The 22,507-nt window shown below is 47.7% G+C and overlaps 8 protein-coding genes across 8 annotated transcripts; 4 read left to right on the top strand and 4 right to left on the bottom strand.

Moving 5' to 3' along the window:
* Nucleotides 1-63: 63 nt before the first annotated feature.
* On the bottom strand, nucleotides 64-2,384 carry BDV37DRAFT_77463 (glycosyltransferase family 20 protein). Its single transcript, XM_032091202.1, has 5 exons — nucleotides 1,890-2,384; nucleotides 1,433-1,805; nucleotides 1,007-1,377; nucleotides 617-956; nucleotides 64-565 (listed from the first exon to the last, which is right to left on the bottom strand). The coding sequence occupies exons 1-5, from the start codon at nucleotides 2,191-2,193 to the stop codon at nucleotides 424-426; spliced, it is 1,530 nt and encodes a 509-aa protein (XP_031946789.1). The 5' UTR covers nucleotides 2,194-2,384; the 3' UTR covers nucleotides 64-423.
* A 1,069-nt stretch (nucleotides 2,385-3,453) lies between these two features.
* BDV37DRAFT_77248 (putative metallo-beta-lactamase domain protein) lies at nucleotides 3,454-5,225 on the bottom strand. The gene is made up of 5 exons (XM_032091201.1): nucleotides 4,899-5,225; nucleotides 4,606-4,768; nucleotides 4,454-4,466; nucleotides 4,033-4,392; nucleotides 3,454-3,959 (listed from the first exon to the last, which is right to left on the bottom strand). Exons 2-5 carry the CDS (start codon nucleotides 4,687-4,689, stop codon nucleotides 3,538-3,540), a joined length of 879 nt encoding a protein of 292 aa, XP_031946790.1. The 5' UTR covers nucleotides 4,690-4,768; nucleotides 4,899-5,225; the 3' UTR covers nucleotides 3,454-3,537.
* Nucleotides 5,226-5,694: 469 nt separating this feature from the next.
* acoA (aconitate hydratase ACO1) lies at nucleotides 5,695-8,524 on the bottom strand (the record flags this gene model as incomplete). Its single annotated transcript, XM_032085870.1, has 6 exons — nucleotides 5,695-7,298; nucleotides 7,363-7,961; nucleotides 8,064-8,083; nucleotides 8,175-8,252; nucleotides 8,344-8,361; nucleotides 8,489-8,524. 6 exons carry the CDS (start codon nucleotides 8,522-8,524, stop codon nucleotides 5,695-5,697), a joined length of 2,355 nt encoding a protein of 784 aa, XP_031946791.1.
* Nucleotides 8,525-9,764: 1,240 nt separating this feature from the next.
* BDV37DRAFT_277820 (putative C2H2 finger domain protein) lies at nucleotides 9,765-10,254 on the top strand (the record flags this gene model as incomplete). Its single annotated transcript, XM_032085871.1, has 3 exons — nucleotides 9,765-9,805; nucleotides 9,880-10,059; nucleotides 10,140-10,254. 3 exons carry the CDS (start codon nucleotides 9,765-9,767, stop codon nucleotides 10,252-10,254), a joined length of 336 nt encoding a protein of 111 aa, XP_031946792.1.
* Nucleotides 10,255-10,697: 443 nt separating this feature from the next.
* Nucleotides 10,698-11,902, bottom strand: BDV37DRAFT_277821 (putative mitochondrial carrier protein; the record flags this gene model as incomplete). Its single annotated transcript, XM_032085872.1, has 4 exons — nucleotides 10,698-10,769; nucleotides 10,829-11,159; nucleotides 11,238-11,577; nucleotides 11,635-11,902. The coding sequence occupies 4 exons, from the start codon at nucleotides 11,900-11,902 to the stop codon at nucleotides 10,698-10,700; spliced, it is 1,011 nt and encodes a 336-aa protein (XP_031946793.1).
* A 92-nt stretch (nucleotides 11,903-11,994) lies between these two features.
* Nucleotides 11,995-14,862, top strand: BDV37DRAFT_77527 (DNA-dependent ATPase RAD54). Its single transcript, XM_032091203.1, has 5 exons — nucleotides 11,995-12,087; nucleotides 12,142-12,820; nucleotides 12,888-12,971; nucleotides 13,021-13,144; nucleotides 13,191-14,862. Coding segments are annotated over exons 1-5 (2,436 nt in total). The 5' UTR covers nucleotides 11,995-12,085; the 3' UTR covers nucleotides 14,738-14,862.
* A 1,710-nt stretch (nucleotides 14,863-16,572) lies between these two features.
* BDV37DRAFT_277823 (uncharacterized protein) lies at nucleotides 16,573-17,517 on the top strand (the record flags this gene model as incomplete). Its single annotated transcript, XM_032085873.1, has 2 exons — nucleotides 16,573-16,752; nucleotides 16,813-17,517. 2 exons carry the CDS (start codon nucleotides 16,573-16,575, stop codon nucleotides 17,515-17,517), a joined length of 885 nt encoding a protein of 294 aa, XP_031946795.1.
* A 544-nt stretch (nucleotides 17,518-18,061) lies between these two features.
* On the top strand, nucleotides 18,062-21,360 carry atm1 (ATP-binding cassette Fe/S cluster precursor transporter ATM1). The gene is made up of 7 exons (XM_032080569.1): nucleotides 18,062-18,745; nucleotides 18,807-18,866; nucleotides 18,929-19,043; nucleotides 19,099-19,367; nucleotides 19,421-20,467; nucleotides 20,525-20,741; nucleotides 20,813-21,360. Exons 1-7 carry the CDS (start codon nucleotides 18,380-18,382, stop codon nucleotides 20,911-20,913), a joined length of 2,175 nt encoding a protein of 724 aa, XP_031946796.1. The 5' UTR covers nucleotides 18,062-18,379; the 3' UTR covers nucleotides 20,914-21,360.
* The last annotated feature ends 1,147 nt before the right edge of the window (nucleotides 21,361-22,507 follow it).

Consider the following 22,507-nt stretch of genomic DNA (forward strand, 5'->3'; position numbering starts at 1 on the left):
CAAATATACAACTGGGAGGTCAGATCTTTCCAGAATGAAGTTACTGCGTACTAATACTAGGTAGCGGACCGAGAACATGTCATTTTGTTCTATCGGATACAAATAGAATAATGGTAACACACGCTGAGTTGAGAGCTTAGACAGAACGCTTAATGTACAGTACACCAGCAACACCTCAACCTTTTATACCCATCCATGACCCGGACCCGAGAATCTAAATACAATATTACCCTCTTATGACATTTCAAAGGAGTGACCGAGAATCTTAACCAATGCAAAGCAAACTCAAAAACAATTCACGCCATCCAGTGCTCATAGACCGTCAATAAAAAAGCTCTAAGCCATTCGTTACACATCTTTGTGTTTCCTCTTCTGATACTCCAACTGAGACAGTATAGAAGGTAAGTATCTTTTGGCGCACAATTAAGACGATCCCTCGGATTCTACACCGTTGACTTGTTCGTGGTATGCGCCGGCAAGTGAAGCCCTTTTAGACTGGAATTTCTCCGCAGATTGGGTAGATATCCTCGTCAATTCCGTTACGAATGACTGGCCCCAGAAGGCACTGAAATAGGTTAGCGATGTTTATCCATCGAAATGACACGCATGTGTATACCTCGTATATTTATTGACATATTTGTCCAACTTGGAGAAATTCAGGGCCCTCTGCTCGTCGCTCATGGTAACAGCCTCCTGGTAGGCACCAGCGAGTTCTTCGGTGTTCCAAGGGTTAATAATGATACTGCCATTGAGACTCTGGGCTGCACCGGCAAACTCTGAGAGGACCAAAACACCGTGCCGCTTTTGCTGGGTTGCAATATATTCGTACGCGACCAGATTCATGCCATCCCGAGTTGACGAAACAATGCACGCGTCCGACACGGCATACAGGGCAATCAGTTCATCAAAGTTGACTGACTTGTGTAGGAAGTGGATTGGCATGAATTCCACAGTACCTAATCAGGTCAGCAACACGTTACCATGGCCTGCCAGTAAAATCACATACCAAACTTCCCGTTGATACGGCCGACCAGCTCGTTCACAACAGCCCTCAAGTTCTGATACTCCTCGACATCCTGTCTACTGGGGACAGCAACTTGAACCAGTACAACTTTACCAACCCATTCAGGGTGGTCGCTAAGGAACACTTCCAGCGCATGCAGCTTTTGCGGAACGCCCTTAATATAGTCAAGGCGGTCGACGCCCACCATAAGCTTCACTCCCTGGAACTTCTGTTCAAGCTGTGCAATCCGCTTCTGGACCTTCTCTTTCTTAAGACCCTCCTGGAATTTCTCAGGGTCAATACCGATCGGGAAAGCTCCGCAGGCAATAATTTTGCCCTGGAACTCTATGCCGTTAGGAGTTGTCGCCAATCCCCTAGATACCCATCGTTAGCTCCCACGTTTGTACACAACGGCTGGTCTCAACGTACAATAAGCGCGAGCAAGCGCTCAAGAAATGTCTTGTATAGTCGTAGGTGTGGAAGCCTATGAGGTCGCAATGGAGGACCCCAAGCAACAGCTCGTTTCGGACGGGGAGGATCCTGTAGATTTCACTGCTAGGGAAGGGGGTGTGTAGGAAGAATCCAATCTTGACGTTCTGTTTCTGGTCTCCGATTTCTTCTCGAAGCATCTCAGGGAGAAGCATCAAATGGTAGTCATGCACCCAAATTAGATCTCCATCCTGAACTTCTTTCGCGACGGCCCGCGCGAATAGGCGATTCGCATCCTTATAAGCGTCCCAAGCAGATTCATCGAAGGTGATTTCACCAGGATGATAATGGAAAAGGGGCCACAGAATAGAATCTGATCAATAGAAACTTATTAGCCACTTGGTACAACTTGATGCGCTTGAGTCTGCGATCTAAATGCAAGGTAAGATGTACTAACTAGAGAATCCATTGTAGTGCCGGTCCGCTAGCTCATCATCGATAAATACGGGAACTGCATTGTACTCATCCTTCAACCGTTGCTTCACCACCGGTATCTCTTCTTCGGGGACCTCTAGGCCGGGCCAGCCATACCATTGGAACGTAGTGGATTTTGATAGACCACTGAGACCGCTGACCAAGCCACCAGATGACATGGAGAAGTCATACTTCCCGGCTTCGGAGCGTTTTATCGTAATCGGTAACCGATTTGAAATGAGGAGTAGTCTTGACTCATTCTTAGAACCGTCTTCGAGAGAAGGCATTGTTGGCGAAATCGGATTTGATGGCTGAATGAAATTGAAATGAGAATGTTAAGTTTCTCGCAAAGAAACCTGTTGAAAAAAAAGAAAAGAAAGAAAAGAAAAAAAAAAAGAAAATAGATTGGAAGAAATAAAAAGGAAGTAAGAGAGGAAATAGAGGGGTAATGTATAAAGACAGTTAAGTCAACGCCAAATTAGAACGACGATTGACAGCTTTGCCGCAGCCTAAAGGGAACCAAGAATCAGACAGTTGGCCAGTGAAACCAAACACTGCTAAAATGACAATAAATGCCGGCCCTACAACGAAGGCGGGGAGCTTTTGTGAAGTACAAGAAGGCGGTCCGGTGGGGAGAAAACGGGCAAAGAGTGACCTCAGAGCTCAGCAATCAACCAGACGCGCGGACCAACTGACCCAAAGTTTCCAGTCGGGTAATAAGGACAAGCTGGAGTGACTGTAGTATGAACTGCGCACGCTCCTCACTAGCGAGTTCATCGACTAGGAAGGATATACCAAAAGACAAGTTGGTTACTTTGAAAATAGCTGGTAGGGGCAGTCTGACTTGGATCCAAGTTCTGATAATATACGAAGAAGGGATTCCTAGATGAAACTGAATCATGAAGGAGAAATCTAGTTTTGCACGGATAAAGAATTTAATGATGAATGAGGTCACGGGCCCGCAAAGTTAACCACTCACCGATTGCGGATGATGCCAACACTCCCATGGGAAGGTGGTGAGGAGCCCCTCAGCTGCTTAAATATGATGCCAATCAACAGGGAAATTCACTGAGTACTTTTCTGCTGGGAATATTAGGCGCGCCGAGCCCACCTGCTGGTCGGATGACGATTTGCCAATGTAATGCCAACCCCTCAGTCTAGTGTAAAGTTATGTATGGTACTGCAACTCTTTTTGCTTTTTTTCTTCTTTCCTTTTACATCTCTTACCTTTCCCTTTTTTTTTTTTTTGTCTCCGCCTAATTTAATGCGGAGTACTGTGTAGTCTTTTTTCCCTCATGGTGGCGTTATATAGCCCACCTCCAAGTACAAAGTGCATTTCTGACAGGTCCAGACTGGGCCAAAAAGTGTTCGTTCAACTTGCGGTTTTTTCCCTGCCAGAAAAGTCCAGACCTCTTCTGATAGTACTGGTATTGATGTGTGAAAGACGGTCTGGGCAAACCTAGCATGCCCCGGTGCTCTGTGTAATTTTCTTGGTTGTGTAGTGGTTGTCTATGCTTTCTACTTCCAGCAAACCCAGGCCGCGTCATAACATCCCAGGCACTCACACTTGCATAGATTGTCATTAGATAGAACATGATTGTAATGTCACACAGAGCTATAGTGAAGGGCGTTTATAGCGCAGACTTCCCGGTTTCCAGCCTCCACTTATCTGATTCCGTGTCATGGACTGTCTTACCCTCGGCTTCTAATTTCATCAGCACCTGCAGCACACCGTGCGACGCTGGCAGGTGAAGGCTTTCCGGGACGTTGTAGTATATCACTTTCACTATCTCGAGGGGGGTCCAAGAGGCCTTCCGCTCCGGTGATGGTTCATCCTCAGGAACATCAAGTTTTCCATAACGCAACACGCGGATCACTTCATCTTCACGCTGTTGTCGATGCTTGATGTATTCAGTGATCTTCGCCGTTGCATTCTCAATCACCGCTCCATGGCCAGGATACCCGCGACCCGAAACTCGGTCTTGCATACGCTGGAGGCTGGACAGATACAATTTCAAATCTTCAAATACCGCAGTCCCATGTCCCAGAACGTCTAATAGGTTTTAGATCAGTTGTGCACGACTATAACACAGTATGGTATGAGCTGGGGGAAAGGGAGAACCCACTATCACCAGTAAAGATGGCATCTTCCTCCTCTAGCACAAATATCATATGATCAACTGTATGTCCCGGTGTATGAAAAGCTTTCAATGTGGCTCCCTCTACAGAAAATACCTGTCCATCTTCGATACCACTCTGTCCCTCGTTTGGTTGGTTCTTGTAGATGGTAACTTGAGGACAAAGCTTGCGAAGGTCAGGGATGCCATTGACGTGATCATGGTGCCAGTGCGTCAGGAGTGCTTTATGCACGGTGGCATTCTCTTCCGATAGGATTGTCTTCAGGTGAGCAGCCCAGGAAGGCTTGCCTTCACCTGTGTCAATCAGAATCCGTTGAGGTCCACGACCTATCAGATATGTGTTTGTTCCTGAAAGATGTTGTTAGGTCCAAAGCTGCGAGCCCTATTGGATGAAGGTGGAGTGACTCACCCTGCAGTGTAAACTATATGCAGGGTCAAATTAACGTAGGTTCTTGTTTTATCGAGCTTAACAGAATGTGCATCAAGACACGATAGTTCAAGGTACTTTGGACTCGCAGTCACCGGAATCAGGGAATATCAAAATTCAGGTTCGAACCTTACCTTGCCGGGATTACCACCAAGTATCCGCACCACTGAAGCACTGAGTCTCTCCACCTCCGGCAGAGGAACGAGCTGAGTAGCCATAGTTGGGCACGAACGTTCTCCGGGTCAAATCAAAGTGCAACGGATAGTCCGGGGCCTTATCTTTCAGGTATCCCTAAGTCTGGATTCGACAAACGTGGGGCGAATAAGTAATATGAAGGATAAATCTAGTTGAGAGTGGTGGGTAACAGCGGCCCGACGGAGTGTTCAACACCGTGGGAAAACGGCACTGTTCCAAATTGTGGACTTACAGCTACACCGCTGTCAATGCTAGATAGAGTAGTATCTTCCAACACCACCTGTGCATCCAACTTTACTCAGGATTCGCCGAACGCTTTTTATTTAGCCTTAGTTGCCCAAGCCGGATGAATCGGAAATGGACTAGATAAGACCTTCCTACCTGTGAGGCGAAAGAATGTGGTTTTGAGTTCCGCAATGTCAACTGACCGCGACTGACTGACGAGACAACAGAGGTAGTCTACCATTCGTACTCCGTATCTTATTGATATAGTAGAATTACATACCGAGAGCGGGGGTTAAGTTTGAGCCTCGGCTGAGCACGCGATCTTATGTCAGCTATGTCGAAATTAAACCATGAGAACACCTTGGGTGAGCTATGCATCATTATGTTCATCTACAGCTCATCAAGCTATTGAGTTATGTTCAGGCAGAACGGAAGAAGAGAATATTAATCTGAACAAAAAGGAAATATGGTATGATTGCTGTCCCTAACATACAGTAGATGATATAGGAAAAATGACACAAGACTATATCCATATAGTCCACCCAAACTCAAAGGGGTCCAACAAATGTGGAGATAACAAAACAGGTCGTTAAATTTTGAAACTTGACTCCGCAATACCCCATCGTAGAAATCCCATTAGCAGCCGCTAGCATCCCCAGAGCTGCCACTCATTCTCAACGTGCCAAGTCGCATGACAAGGCACTAAGCTGATATGCTTCTCCTTGAGTGTTTAGAAACATATACAGTATAATTTACAAACGGACCAATGTTGACCCCAGCGCTAAACCCAGCTTGTGGCACATTTAGTTACCCTTGCGGGCCATGGTGTTGAGGGCAGATCCATCCTTGAACCACTCGATCTGGGACTCGTTGAAGGTGTGGTTGAGCTTGACGTCGAAGGTCTTGCCATCCTTGGGGTGGACACGGAGGGTCATGGGCTTGCCGACCTCAAGCTCAGTGCAGAGCAAGTCAACCTTGTCCTCGGGCTGGATCTTGTCATAGTCGGCAGGCTCGGCGAAGGTCAGAGGAAGCATACCCTGCTTCTTCAGGTTGGTCTCGTGGATACGGGCGAAGCTGCGAGTGATGATAGCAAGACCACCAAGGTGTCTAGGCTCCAGAGCAGCGTGCTCACGAGAGCTACCCTCACCGTAGTTCCAGTCACCAATGACAACCCACTTGATGCCACGGGCCTTGTAGTCACGGGCAGTAGCAGGGACGGCATCGTATGCACCAGTGAAAGCGTTCTTGACCTTGTTAGCCTCACCGTTCTCGGCGTTGATGGCACCAATGAGCATGTTGTTGGAAATGTTGTCAAGATGGCCACGGTACTTCAACCATGGGCCAGCCATGGAGATGTGGTCAGTGGTGGTCTTGCCCTGGCACTTGATGAGGATAGGGATGTCAGTGGCATCCTTGCCATCCCAGGCCTGGAATCCCTGGAGGACCTGAAGACGGTCACTGGTAGGGGAGACAGCGACGTTGACAGTGGAGCGGTCGGCAGGAGGGGCCTGGTAGGTGTTACGGCCGGGGTCGTAGCCCTTGGCGGGGAGACCCTCACCGGTGGGAGGCTTGAGCTTGAACTCCTTGCCATTCTTGTCCTTCAGGGTATCGGTGAGAGGGTTGAACTTGAGAGTACCGGCGACAGTCATGGCAACGACAAGGTCGGGGGAGGTGACGAAGGAGTGAGTGGCGGGGTTGGCGTCGTTACGGCCAGTGAAGTTACGGTTGTAGGAGGAGATGATGGAGTTGGCCTCGCCCTTCTTAACATCCTTACGATCCCACTGTCCAATGCAAGGACCACAGGCGTTGGCAAGGATGACACCACCGTACTCCTCGAGGGTCTGCAGCTGACCATCACGCTCGATAGTAGCGCGAATCTGCTCAGAACCGGGGGTAATGGTGAAGAGAGACTTGGACTTCAAGCCATGGTCAAGGGCATCACGGGCGATAGAGGCGGCACGAGACATGTCCTCATAGGAGGAGTTGGTGCAAGAGCCGATGAGACCGACCTTGAGCTCCTCAGGCCACTTGTTGGCCTCGACAGCCTCCTTGAACTTGGAGATGGGGGTAGCAAGATCGGGGGTGAAGGGACCGTTGATGTGAGGCTCCAGCTCAGAAAGGTTGATCTCAATCAGCTGGTCGTACTCGGCACCCTCATCTTCGCGAAGTTCCTTGGCGTAGGACCTAGCGAAGTCGCCAATGTGCTGACGCTTGGTGGCCTTCAGGTAGTCGTACATGCGGTCATTGTAGGGGAACAGAGAGGTGGTAGCACCAATTTCAGCACCCATGTTACAGATAGTACCCATACCGGTGCAAGAAAGAGAGTTGACACCAGGTCCGTGGTACTCAACGATAGCACCAGTACCACCCTTGACAGTGAGGAGGCCAGCGACCTTGAGGATGATATCTACACACAATCAATAAGCTTTTTCTCCTTTCACCTGTAAGAAATTCACCGTGTTGTGACTTACCCTTAGGAGTGGTCCATCCGGACAGCTCACCGGTGAGCTTGACACCAATGACCTTAGGAGCCTTAAGTTCCCAGGGGAGACCAGCCATCACATCGACGGCATCAGCACCACCAACACCAATGGCAGCCATACCAAGACCACCACCGTTAGGAGTGTGAGAGTCGGTACCGATCATCAGACCACCGGGGAAAGCGTAGTTCTCCAGAACGATCTGGTGGATGATACCGGAGCCAGGCTTCCAGAAACCAATGTTGTACTTGGCAGTAGCGGAGGCAAGGAAGTCGTAGACCTCCTTGTTGATCTCGTTGGCACGAGCCAAATCCTTGTCACCTCCAACCTGAGCCTCAATCAAGTGGTCACAGTGGACGGTGGTAGGGGTAGCGACGGAGGGCATGCCAGCCGACATGAACTGAAGGATAGCCATCTGAGCGGTGGCATCCTGGCAAGCGACACGGTCGGGGCGCAGCTTCAGGTAGGAAACACCACGCTCGATGTCCTGCTCATGAGGGTTGTCAAGGTGAGAGTAGAGGATCTTCTCGGCGTAGGTAAGAGGACGGCTCAGACGACTACGGACGATTTCCAAGTTCTCAGACATCTTCCTAAAGAGTTGGCACAACTGTTAGTCGCTGCATCAAAGGACCATAATGGCGCATTCATGAAATAGGAGCTCCTGAAATGAAAAGTAAAAGGTGTTGCCATACTTGTAGTTGATGTAGTTGCCCTATGAGATACATTGTCAGCAAATTCCGATTTCCATATAGGGTAGCGCTCGCTCTCCCGATGCAGCCGAGAGTAGTCTTCTCATTGCTCACCTTTTCAACATTGGACATCTCGACCTTCTTGTCGAGAGGGTGTTCGCTGGCAGTGGCCAGACCCCGAGCCCCGAGAAACTATGAAATAGGTTAGTTTCCAATTCCACACCCGTATCATAAGGATCCCAAATTCCCGCAGAAGCGAGACCAATCAACAAGGTGTTCTTACAAGGCGGGACTTGGGGGCCTGTGGAAGATATTCATGTTAGTTTAGGGTGCTTCAAGCGTAGATCAGCCGGGGAAACCTAGCATCGGATAGGAGACGATGCAGGTGCCACGATGCTGAACAAAGCGATATATTGAGGACGACTTACCAGCGCACCCATGCGCGCGAGCCTTGTGGAGATCATTTTGTGAAAGCTCTCTATGCGAGGTGAGCAAGGCCGCAACACATCCAAGAGCTATGCAACAACAGCTAGCTTCAACAGTTGGAAGCAGCAAAGATGGAGTGGAGAGTAAAGAGAGAGAAGAAAGAGGGTCAGAAGAGAAGGGAAAATGGAGCAAATAAAAGGAAGCTCTGGTGTTTTTCAGAGTGGGAAAGAATTCTTGCTTGACAGTAGCCAGTACTGAACCGGCGAACAGGACCCGTAACCGCTTGTGACAATACAGGAGCCTTACGCATTCGGGACACCTGGGACCAAACTAAGCATGCGACCGGACACAAGGAAGTGGCTGGGCAACCCGCAATTTGCCCCCTTTCTTTACCCTGTCAAGTACTGCAAAATTCGGCTTACCTACACACATTCCTACTCCAGGACCCATCAGGTCATTAACCGGAGACCGAAGGTTTCTCATTGATTCGAAAAGCGCTCACTCTCAATGGCCTCGACAAGTCTCCATGTGGTCTTTGGATACTTAGAATAGCTCTCTTCCTTAGGACTAGTATCCTACCTTAACGTTTACCCGTGTCCGGTTACATGGTAACAATACAAGCGCAGTCAGTGGACCAACGCATGTGAGCGGAGATCGTCATAGACCAATCATGAATGACTTATTACATCAAACTTGAGCTACAGTACTCAGAGTACATCATAGATGCAGCTTTTGACATTTCAAAACATCCCACTGTTGGCAGCTTCTATAGGGACTACGATGGATAGTAGCGTAATGTGGCAAAGTGCAAAGGCCTCTAGATGATTCATTGCAGGTTCAAGGCGATATTACTAGTAGTAATTCGTTACTGCAGTAACTTCATTGGGCCCCTGCTGTCTTATTTCTCCTAAAACGCAACTGGGCGATGCTGTTCCGGAGCAATGTGCCGAAAAAATGGAAACGTCATAAATTACAACCTGCGAAAGATGGATGTAACAGCGACCCCAGCCTGCTGACAGAGCCGAGTCAGAGCCGAGGCCTACCGATGGTCATCCTTCCCGCGGACCGGTGCCAAGCCGACCGGCTTTTGGCCAATCAGGAGCGATATGTTTCACCAAATTCTTTTCACGCACACAAAGGCGGAAATTTTGAGATTGTTGACCCGCTCTCGCAACAACTAAAGCTTTGGCATCGTTCCGTATATCGGTGATAATACTTTGCGACGCCAAAAAAAAAAAAAAGTACCTGCAGGCTGGTTCTGATAGATAGGTATCCAAAATGGGCGCTTTGAGAAGAATTAAGACAAAGCGCAGGACAAGGTACTACAACTCTCAGTTATTGTCTACGTCTTAGGGATTTGCGAAAAACATTCTGACTGGAGTGATACCTACAGGGATTACGATCAGGTTCGGGCTGATATTGAATCCCCCAAACACCTTGCGCAATACAAAGCCACCAAGGACCCCGAGGACCTACCGGGACTTGGAAAACATTACTGCGTTGAGTGCTCAAAATGGTTTGAGAGTGAACACAACCTGGTTGCCCACACAAAGGGTAAAAACCATAAACGAAGGTCAGTAACAGACCAGCGCATATTGGCGCAAGCTTTCGCACGCAATCTGAAGCTGACTCGAGCGCATCCTGTGCATACAGAATTCGCCTCCTACGTGAAGAGCCTCATACACAGAAAGTCGCTGAAGCCGCTGTGGGTTTAGGCACCGATAAGGGCCTTCGCTTGGAAGAAAATGTTGTCGACATGGAGGATTAAGCTTCTACAACTAATACGCGCTTGACGAGTGTCCGCAGCTATCGGATATACATTGCCAATATGAAGGGGGATATGTCTCTTGGACAGGCTGAACGAGAAGCAAGCGACAGAAAAAAATTCATCCGTGAGGGTTGATGTTGTCTTGAAGACAATGCTATTGGTTGCAAAGCTCAAGTCCTTTCGCCCAATCAGCGACCGGCATGGTCACATGAAACACGTGAAACCACATGCGCCGAAAACCGCCAGAGTTTGGCGCCCGATTTACCGAGTACGCTGATTCCGTGTTGCGGTGACCCGACCGGAATCGCCGTTTCTCGGACATTCGTATATTGGGCTCCACTATATCGGCCACTACTCAGTTAGGGCGAGTATTACTTACAAGTCGCAATACATGGACATAACTTAATATTCGTAGGACAATCTGCTCCCGAGTATATCCCTATTTATGAAACTTGCGCATGTGTCTGATTCCATGGGTTGTTGAGATACACCATGAGCCACTCGTAGCTTGCCCACTATTACACACATTGCTTGATTAGCTGTGGCCCCGATCTGTATATGTGGAAAAACATACCTGGACAGCATTTACTATGAAAGCCCTTACACTACACACTCCTAACCCGCGATAGAAGGCCTTCAGCCCTTCTGTCCGATAGGTCTCCCTAGCGAGCTGAAAGCTGTTCAGCGCCCGTCTATCATTTTGAGACCGCACCAGAGGCTGGTCTTCAGGACGTGTCCCGAGCCCCTGCGCCTGCAATCTAGTTTTGATCATGTCCAGCGGATAAACCGAAGCCCATGTAGCTACTCCGGCAACACCGCCGCAAAGCAGTACTTTGATTGCCGCCTGCTGTGCATCATCATCCTTAGAAACCATGAGACGTTTGCAATACTCATAAGTCCAGAAACTGTGACACTATAAGTAAATAGTGCACTCTAAGTAGAACATGCGGGGGGGAAGAAATCCGGGGAAGCATTGTGCGTACTAAAATCCATAGCCAATAGAGTCTCGAGCACAGGTTATGGCTCCTCCATAATAAAGGCCCCTCCAGCCAAGGGTTCTTATGGTATCTTTGGCGACGGTCCAAGATGACACTCCCGGGCGTGTGTCAAGTTGCGTTCTGCATTTGATAAACTCAGTCGGAGACGACACAGTCCAGCTGGCCACTCCGCCTGCAGCACCGGCAAGCCATAATTTATACAGTGGAATTCCTTGAGGGTCTGTGGGGTCTGTCACAGAACTGTCCAAGAGCATCAATGACCGGTTATAGGCAACAAAAAGAATAGCATTTAAAGCCCCATATCCGAGAATTGGGGCCGCAGCACCTAATATGCAGGTAAGTTGATGCGTCTTGTCGGGGAACTTCACAGTGGCTGGCTAACCTCGCACGAGTGAGCTGGTGCTCTCAAAACGGCCCAATTGCTGGTGTGGCAATGTTGCACCTGCATGTGTAGCATGACTGGCTTGTAATCGAACTTTGATAAGGTCCAGAGGATTTCCGATGATGATCCCAATGGCCCCACTAAGGTAGCCAGCCCAGAAGTCTGAGGACATGAGATCAAACTTCGACCTCTCAACTGTAGTCGGTAGTCTTAAGGTTAATTCATTTCTTCCATTTGGTGCGAGCTCGTCATAGTGGCGGGGTTCCATAGTAGCCCTGGTATCACCACGTGACAGCGTGACACTTTGGTGTTAGGGCAATCACAGGGAAGCGCGCCAAGAAGCGGCAACGCGTTGTTCTTGGGTCTATGGAAGTGACATTGACTGCCAGGCACCAACCTACCTATTAGTACGTGTATCAGAAAGGCTGCCCAGGTAGCATCACTACCTTAAATGTAAGGAGGAAACTGTTCAACCTCCTAATGCTATAAATCGCTAATTCTTTTAAGGTATCGACCACGACCGAGTGGAAGGGAAGATGGTGGAAACACACCGTTATCCAAATCCCTCCAGACCCCGTCCTCGACGTCCATTGACCGCCTATCGAAACCGTTCAAATGCCCTGGATCTGCTACACCCACACGGACGTCTGATAAACCTGCGAGAAAACGAAGAAAGGTGAATTATGCGGGAGCTGATGAGAGTGTGGACGACAATAGTGAAAAACCATATACCAACGAGGAACGTTTAGCACTTGCCACCAGAGATGTGAACAGGTTCCCTGTGTTCAAACCTAAAGATAAAGAGACAACATTCAAACAACGATTCAAGATACCTTTAATCAATAAGGCGGTTGACAGCTACAATGGCGCTAGAGCAGCACCAACTCTGGGGATGCGACAAGGTGCTACATTTATTGTGAAACCTCTACATGATCCTAGCGGAGAATTCGCGATAGTGCTGTATGATCCGACTGTTGATGATGTCGGTGAGAACACTGAAACAAAGTCGCCAGCCGATGGAAAGCCAGAAGAAGAACAGCCCAAGTTGGACGCTCCCCTTGTGCATAAGAGCTTAGCAGACATACTTGGTCTCAAGAAGAAAGTTGAATCTGGTCCAAAGGTTCCTGTCGTGATAGATCCAAGGTTGGCAAAAGTTCTACGTCCACATCAAATTGAAGGTGTAAAGGTAACATGACGGTTCCAGTCAACACTCTCTTGCGATGTTAGACTAACCATAACTGTTTTTTTTTTAGTTTTTATACCGCTGCACAACCGGTATGATCGATAAGAACGCACATGGCTGTATAATGGCAGATGGCATGGGACTAGGGAAAACGGTATGGCCAACAGACCCTTCTGAACAATGGTCTCGACTGACGGCGATAGCTACAATGCATCTCATTGATGTGGACATTGCTCAAGCAGTCTCCTGAGGCAGGCAAGACCCTTATCCAGAAGTGTATCATTGCTTGTCCCTCAAGTCTGGTTGGCAACTGGGCCAATGAACTTGGTAAGTAGTGCGCCCTGGAACTTTGAATGCCTGTTAACAACCACAGTGAAATGGCTAGGTAAAGATGCCATCACTCCTTTTGCGGTGGATGGTAAAGCTTCGAAAACAGAACTCACATCTCAGATCAAGCAATGGGCTATTGCTTCCGGTCGCGCCGTTGTACGACCTGTGCTCATTGTGTCCTACGAAACGCTCAGGATGTATGTTGAAGTATTGAAAGATAGTCCCATAGGGCTACTTCTTTGCGACGAAGGTCATCGGCTCAAAAATAAGGATAGTTTAACATGGACTGCACTAAACAGTCTAAATGTGCAACGTCGTGTTATCTTGTCAGGAACCCCTATTCAAAACGACCTTTCGGAATATTTCGCCCTGCTTAACTTTGCCAATCCAGATTTATTAGGGTCGCAGAATGAATTTCGGAAAAGGTTTGAATTGCCTATTCTCAGAGGAAGGGATGCTGCAGGGTCGGACGAAGACAAAAAGAAAGGCGATGAATGTCTCGCTGAACTCTCAACCATTGTCAACAAATTCATTATCCGCCGAACAAATGACATATTGACGAAGTACTTGCCCGTCAAGTATGAGCATGTTGTTTTCTGCAACTTATCCCAATTCCAACTCGACCTCTATAACCACTTCATTCAAAGTCCAGAGATTAGGAGCTTGCTTAGGGGCAAAGGAAGCCAACCCCTTAAGGCAATCGGCCTTTTGAAGAAGCTCTGCAACCACCCTGATCTACTTAACCTTTCCACCGACCTTCCGGGGTGTGAATTCGCATTCCCTGAGGATTATGTCCCACCTGAGGCAAGAGGGCGTGACCGTGATATCAAATCTTGGTATTCGGGGAAAATGATGGTTCTGGATCGAATGCTAGCACGCATACGCCAGGACACCAACGACAAAATTGTTCTCATTAGTAACTACACACAGACACTTGACCTGTTCGAAAAGCTATGCAGGTCAAGGGGATATGGCTCATTGAGGCTAGATGGTACTATGAATGTGAATAAGCGGCAAAAGCTCGTCGACAAGTTTAATAACCCGGACGGGGAAGAGTTTGTATTCCTCCTTAGCAGCAAAGCCGGCGGATGTGGCCTCAATTTAATAGGCGCCAATCGCCTCGTGCTGTTTGACCCAGATTGGAACCCAGCCGCTGATCAACAAGCATTGGCGCGAGTATGGCGTGATGGCCAGAAGAAAGACTGCTTCGTGTACCGCTTCATCGCGACCGGCTCAATTGAGGAGAAGATTTTCCAACGGCAATCTCATAAGCAATCACTGTCCTCATGCGTTGTGGATTCAGCGGAGGACGTTGAGCGACATTTTTCCTTAGAGTCTCTACGCGAATTGTTCCAATTTAAACCTGAAACTCGAAGTGACACACATGACACCTTCAAGTGCAAGAGATGCAGACCGGATGGAACGCAATTCATCAAGGCACAGGCTATGTTGTATGGCGATACCAGCACTTGGAATCATCTTGTTAATGATGGCGAGAAGGGTGCGCTCAGCAAGATTCAGGACCTACTGATGCGCCAGGAGAGCGGCGAAAGAGATGTGTCAGCAGTATTTCAGTACATCAGTCACTGACCTATAACTCTTATAAATATCTGCGTTGCTTTGGCTAGATGTTCAAAGCAGTTGATGCTATGACAGCCATGAGTTTGGGACAATTTAGGCAACCAGTGCAGCTGAGCACAATATTATGTTTTTGTCATTTTGCTATCATAGGCTACATGAGGTCTATGATCATGAGTTTTGGGCGCCTATTATAATGTGAAGTTACCATGGTCACTTGAACAATGCCGATTGAGGTTATCATGCCAATCTTTCATATTTTCAGATAATAATTATATGATTACGATATCGTTCATAAGGAGCACAGTACTCCGTAGTCACTTCCTTAATAGCGGTAAATGTGATGAATATCTCTTCGTACCAGTACTACCAGGACATTAAGCAATGCAGATCACCTGCCTATGCAAGCCACTATCCCATTCCTTTGCAGATTGCTTTTTTCTACCAATAGCTCAAAGCGAAAGAAATCCTATCCTGCCCAGGTGGACACCCTTTCCTACCATTATGCTGTACAACCAATGAGTGTTCACTGTTCTCAGTGGGATGTCCTTGTTCAGCTCAAGTCATGAGCTTAGGTCACCTTAGCGACGTTGGTCGTCGTGAACCCAGTGAGTAGCAATCCGGGCTTCCGCGGCTGATCATTTGAACCACAGCTCGCTCAACGAGATTGTGATTGGCGAAATCTTACGTAGGAATTATTGCTGAGCTGGCTTGTTTGCTTACTTCCGAAATACGAGGCATATTCATAGGTGGAACGGACCAAATCTATGCATCCATATTCATGACTATTTCAATAAACACGGGCCAACGCCTGACACAGAATAGAGGTGAACCTATCATTCCATCTCATTAATTTCTTCTTCTTTTTTTTTTTTTTTTTTTTTTTTTTTTTTTTTTTTTTTTTTTTTTTTTTTTTTTTTTTTTTTTTGTTTTTTTTTTCCAAATATTCATTCGAGTGAACTCTGGAACCTTTTTTACATTTTAGTTTTGCTGATTGTCCTGCTGCAGAAAGTGAAATACAAGATATAGATGACTATATCGATATCCTCCTTGAAGTTGCCTACGCACATACAGGTATAGGTAGATTTCATGCTGCACATATTGGATCCATGCTGCGTAGTTCCTCATCTACTTATGCAGGCAGCATACGCCTCAGACATGTCTTATGCTGGTACCAAGGAGTAGATCTTCACATATTTTTGTTATCCCTTTCCAGCTTGGGCTACCACCTACCAAGCTTGAACAAACCACATGTTTCCATAAGCAACAGGAGGGCTTAGACTATAGTGACCTCTGCGTGTGAAGTTTGGAGAAGCTGCATATCCTAAGCAAAGCACCCACTTGATCACCCAGATAGTGGATCGCTTAGTTTTCGTTCTTCTTATAGACTGACCAGGTCACTGGTGCTCATAGGCTCCCGCCATAATAACCTTGTTGACGATGGAATCCCACAACTCAACAACCAAACAGAAAACATTATGGGACAGAATACAAGCTAGTGACTTCTTAGAGACATTTTTCGACAAATAAAAAGTACGAGCTTGTGTGGGGCAATACATCCTCTCGCGAAGGGTTAAAGCAAGGGATAGATGCTAGGAGACAAATGCATTCCTAGCTCTGGTCCGTATTATAGATGCGCCACAAACTCTCCATGTCAGATTGCCAAGTTGCAGGCCAGCTGATGCATAGTATAGCATTCCAAGCCCAATTTGTGATTCAAAATCACTAGTCTGACCCTCTTGTCTGACTTGAAGATCATGTCTGTAGGGAAGTGGCGTATATAAAAGCCTTTCGTGTCCGGGATATACATCGATCCCTAGAGACAGAAAGACATTGATATCTTCACCATGCGCTCTCTTGTCTTTGCAGCAGTTTCATGTCTCCCTGCTATCATTGCAGCAGCAGACCCTCCTGATCTCGGTTTTGATAAACTCTGGTCCTTGGAGAACAATATCTGGACGAACTTCCTTTACCCAGCTAATCTGAAGCAAATCAACGCAACAGATGACTCCGTATTCACCGAAGATGTACGCTCAAAACCCCAGCCTAAAGCCCCCTACCTATGCATAGATACTAACAGGAACAAGGTCCAAGGACGTGTCGATATTACACGTACCTTTCCCGGCCGAGAACTGAACAACGAATACATTTTCGGCCTTTTTTCACAGCCAGACTCCCTCAGTTTAACTGGTGTCGCAATCAACTACACTATCACACAGTTCGTCGCCAACCAGAACATGGCCTCGGCTACGACAGTGATCACTTTCAATTCGACTTCGTTCGGTGTTCTTCTCCCGCTGACCGTTGACTCGTGGATGGCCTTCAATGAAGATGGCAAGGTCACCCAATACGATGCTACCTTCCGTTGGTTCGACTGGTTCGTTAAAACACTGTTTGAAGCTGCAGCGGTGAAGTTCAATACGACGGATCCAGTTGTGATTAAGGAAAATTTGACTAAGGTGCTGGCGGAGGCTATCTGCGAGACTAGCGAGAATTACTGCAAGGATACTAATAAGCAGTATGAGAATCGCCAACAGTGTATGGATGTCTTGACGAAGGAGAAGAGGTTCGGGGACCCATATGAGCTGGGAAGAGATACCTTGCTTTGCCGGGAGGTGCACAAGCATATGGTGCAGTACCGACCAAAGGAGCATTGCCCACATATCGGACCGAGTGGCGGAGATATGTGCGTGGATGACAAGTCTTACGTGCAAACAGTTCTGGAGTCATACTTCCCTCAGTCGTGGATTGCCAATGGTTATGGGGATGATAACATCTGGGTGAAGAAGTGAGGTCGGGGAGTTGACGAGAGATATATATTGGAGCTAGTTTAATCATCTAATGTATAGCGATCGCATTCCTGCAATTCAAAGTCTAGTATACGTCATCCTCTTCTGAGATTTGTACACTCAACATATACTTCGCTTACATAGAACAGAGTTGTCGGCTCTAAAGCCAGTCTTTGGCTTTATCGAACCAAAGGCACGACTGTCTCGATTCTCCGAGGCTTTACCACTTCCTCACCCAGAGTTACTGTTAAAGTAGCATTTTGATGGCTCTTCTGATTCACTTCAATCACTAGGAAGGATTCGACAGCATTAAATGAATTAATGAAGCCCGAAGCGATACCGAGCGAAGCATTTGAGGTGCGAATTAGCACGGAATTGATTAGGCCAGGAAGTCATATACATAAATGCCGCAATGGAACGCACGTTTACGCAGAAAATGCCGCAAACTTGTGTGGTTCATGTATGCCAAGTACTGTAATTACCGCCGGTCGGTAAGATTGAATTCAACTAACTTGAGGGTATGGATTCGGCGATTGCGACAGATCCGCCGCAACTGGTGCTATCTCATAACCCTCGTCGCTTGCCTTGCTTCGCTAAATACCCTTCGTGAATGATATAGTCCTCTTCATCTGCTGGTTGAAATATTTACTTTCCACCAGTTCTCCGTCTGTCGCAAAATTGGAAAGCAATTCCTCGGAATATCGAGCTGTGAAGTCATCATTTACTTCCGAACCTTTTTCCTCCGAACCCGGCGGTCCTCACGAGACAGCAGTTCCGCAGCAGCGCCACCACGATTATGATGGTTCCTTGAATAAGAGCACAGTTCTCGCATTATCTCGGTCGCTGCGATATTTATTTCACCACCATGCTGCCCCGGGCAGCCCGACCGCCATGCCTCCGTGTCCCCGGGCACTTCGCACATCGCGGTCCCGCAGTCCCGCGCTCCACGCCGCGGATAGCTACACGGCATAGCATCCAGTTCAGAGTATTCTCGACGAGCAAAGGTCTATTGAACAAAAATACCACTTCAGACCCTTCCTCACCACCGAAGACACCCAATTCCGGTTCTCCGCTCGCACCTCAATCGCCGGACGAGAAAACGAAGAATGCCCAGAATGCTGCGGGCACGCCGAAGAGAGATCTTCTGAGCGAAACTACGGTGGGAAAGAAGGAGCAAAGGAAGGCAGATTGGGCGATAATGAAAGAAATGGCCAAATATCTTTGGCCTAAGGTAAGGCCTGGAGCAGCCGTCGTAGGTTGGAGAATGTTTGATACTAATTGTGATATCATAGGATGATTGGGGAACGAAGCTGCGTGTCGGAACCGCCCTATCGTTACTCGTTGGAGCAAAGGTTGGTGATAATTCTGCAATCATCCTAGTTTTTGCAATTGAAGCTTACCTTGTGGGGTCTAGCTCCTCAACGTGAATGTGCCATTCTACTTCAAGAGCATTGTCGACTCGATGAATGTGGACTTTGCCGCAATTGGCGGGACGGCCTATACAGTTGCAGGTTCTATGATCATAGCTTGTAAGCGAGGCATACACATACAACGCAGTACCCCTGTCTAATGATAGTCTTCCAGATGGTGTTACGAGGATTGGCGCTACACTTTTCCAAGAACTTCGAAACGCCGTATTCGCTAGCGTTGCGCAGAAGGCAATCCGCAGAGTCGCACGGAATGTATTCGAGCATCTATTACGGCTAGACCTTAATTTCCACCTTAGCAGGCAAACCGGTGGCTTGACTCGGGCAATTGATCGCGGAACGAAAGGCATCAGCTTCCTACTGACATCGATGGTCTTCCACGTGGTTCCTACGGCTCTGGAGATATCTCTTGTGTGCGGAATATTGGTACAGCACAGACGTACATACATGAACCTGGGCTTTTGCTGACGTATTGACAGACATATCAGTATGGCGCGCAATTTGCTGCGATCACAGCTGCGACCATGGTCGCATACACTGCTTTCACAATAACGACTACTGCATGGAGAACCAAGTTCCGGAAACAGGCCAATGCTGCGGATAACCGCGGTGCCACAGTAGCCGTGGATTCTCTGATCAACTACGAGGCTGTCAAGTACTTTAACAATGAGAAATTTGAGGTCGCACGGTATGATAAGGCGCTTAAAGCTTATGAAGACGCTTCTATCAAGGTGACGACGTCGTTGGCCTTTCTCAATTCCGGTCAAAACATGATTTTTTCAAGTGCGCTTGCCGGCATGATGTACCTCGCAGCAAATGGAGTCGCCAGTGGTTCGTTGACAGTTGGAGACCTGGTTATGGTCAATCAGCTTGTCTTCCAGCTGTCAGTTCCTCTGAACTTCCTTGGCTCTGTGTACCGTGAATTACGTCAATCTTTGCTGGACATGGAGACCCTATTCAACCTACAGAAGGTCAATGTGAATATCACGGAAAAGCCAAATGCGAAGCCTCTACAGCTCCACCGCGGAGGGGAGATCAAATTCGAAAATGTGACTTTTGGTTATCACCCGGACCGCCCTATTCTCAAGAATGCAAGCTTTACGATTCCTGCTGGCCAGAAGTTTGCTATCGTGGGACCCAGTGGCTGCGGCAAGTCGACCATCCTGAGATTATTGTTCCGGTACTATGATGTCCAAGAAGGCCGTATTCTTGTTGATGGTCAGGACGTGCGGGATGTGACTCTCGAAAGCTTACGGAAAGCCATTGGTGTTGTGCCTCAGGATACCCCTCTCTTCAATGACTCTATCGCACACAACATTCGCTATGGAAGAATTGACGCTACTGATGAAGAAGTGCACAAGGCTGCACAAAGGGCGCACATCCATGAACTGATTGAGAAGCTACCGGAAGGATATAAGACCGCTGTTGGTGAACGAGGAATGATGATATCCGGTGGTGAAAAGCAACGATTAGCTATCTCACGACTGATATTAAAGGACCCAGAACTCCTGTTTTTCGATGAAGCTGTAAGTCCTTGTCTCGGATTATCCTACGCCTGACGAGTAATTAACTGACCAATACAGACATCGGCTCTCGACACATACACGGAACAGGCTTTGTTACAGAACATTAACAGCATTCTCAAAGACAAGGCGCGGACAAGCGTTTTCGTGGCTCATCGATTGCGAACAATCTGTGACAGCGACCAAATCCTTGTGCTGAAGGAGGGCCGCGTGGCAGAAACGGGGTCGCATCGTGAACTTCTTGAGCTTGATGGCATCTATGCTGAGCTGTGGAACGGTAAGGAGCCCGTCATTCGCCGCTGTTGGGTCCACTGAACCGAAAGCTAACATATCACCTGCACTATATAGCCCAAGAAATGTCTTTCGCTGAAAACGCAGAGACCGAAGGTAACACCGAGTTTGAGGAAGGTGCTGGGAAAGAGGTGCTGCCAGAATCTAGACAAACGTGAGCCGGTTAGGAAACTAGACTTTGGAAGTTGGGTAGTTGCTGGTTCAATTTAGCAATAAATATATTTTTGACTCGAGAAAGGTTCTACGGCTATAGAGTATTTATTTCTTATTTCTCGCAGACACCTTGAAACTGTCCCCAGATCATATATACTATACTTTCGGATGTCCTATACAGTACTACAACTTTCCTTGTCCTTGGTGACGAAATACACTAGCATAATCAACGCTGCATTCGGTACCGTTCTTGGGAAAATAAAGGGCGAGATTAGGTCCAGTTCTAAGTGGAGATCAAAGAACAGCGCCGAATCAGCGAGGCGGCACCCAAATCGATGGTACATCATACTAGTGCCGTACTTCGTCCCAAGGTCTCCATAGTCCATATGTAGTACTCCCAAGTGCATGGATGGTCCGAACGAACCCGGGAGGAGGGTATATGCCATGATTGCGCCAGCTTGGACTACGTACTACTGATACTTACTCGAACGCTGTCTCGGATAAAAAATACCAAGGAACTAGAACGCGTTCAGGGGTATTAGAGTGAGTCTAGTGAGTCTAGTGAGTCTAGTGAACACAATGGGCCATCGTCGGCCGGTTAGTGCGGGATTAATATCAGATTCTGGGTAGTGATTCGGGCCAACTGGCGGCCCGAGGACGGGGCCGACCCCTGGCTAGACCGGACGTGGGCTAGTGGCGAACCCCATCCCACGTTTTTTTGCCCCTCTCGGTTCAGTGACCGTCCACCAGGCGACGTGCGGCCGGGTCTTTCTAGACTCCCGTCAATTCTTCGCTTCTTCTGTGACCCATCTTCTTTTCTTTCTCTTTTTGATCTTTTTGTCCTGTTTTCACCCCCCTCCTTATCGTTCTTACTCATCTGAGTTTTCTTTCTGTCAGTCTGTCTTTCTTTGTCTTGCGGTCGCACGCATAGTTTCTAGTGGCTTTTGACGCATCAACGTCATTCGTCGAACCACCCACATTCCTTCAGCCATCAGTCCTTTTGACGCTACCTAGTACACCAGCTACTATCTTGTCTGAACCACTCATTATTGAATTACTATTGGTGGCCATATCAAATTGGCGTGTTTGCCCTCTCCCGCCCACGGCTTGCTCCCCCAGAATTATTGATTCCACTCTTTCGTCTCCCAACGTCTTCTTTCTCCTCTCCTCTCCTCTTTTCTTTTCTTTTTCTCTCTTCTCCATCCGGCAATTGGTCTCCGCCTCAAAATCCTGGTATTTGATACCTCCTATCACTCCTTTTTTTGTCGGTTATAGAACTATACAATAGCTCCACCAGGTAAGCCATTGTCGTCTTGGTTCGGTTTCCTTCCCTGCGCCGTTCTGAACGTCGCCATCATTGTTTTTCTTCGCTAACCCGTATTGTCGGCATTTCTAGCGAAGCAACAAGCTCTTATTTACAATCATTATCTGTTACCATTACCACCTTTCCCTCCCGAAACCAGCGACTGCTTCCGTTTGCGGACGTTGCAATTTCTTGATCTCCTGTCGAACCATCTCTGCATACCCGCTCAGAAATCAAACCAATTGACTGTCTGATCAAGTACTTGTGGAATACCAACGGATCAAAAGTTTTACTTC

The sequence above is a fragment of the Aspergillus pseudonomiae genome, assembly GCF_009193645.1.
Source record: "Aspergillus pseudonomiae strain CBS 119388 unplaced genomic scaffold BDV37scaffold_2, whole genome shotgun sequence".
NCBI classification, from domain to species: domain Eukaryota; kingdom Fungi; phylum Ascomycota; class Eurotiomycetes; order Eurotiales; family Aspergillaceae; genus Aspergillus; species Aspergillus pseudonomiae.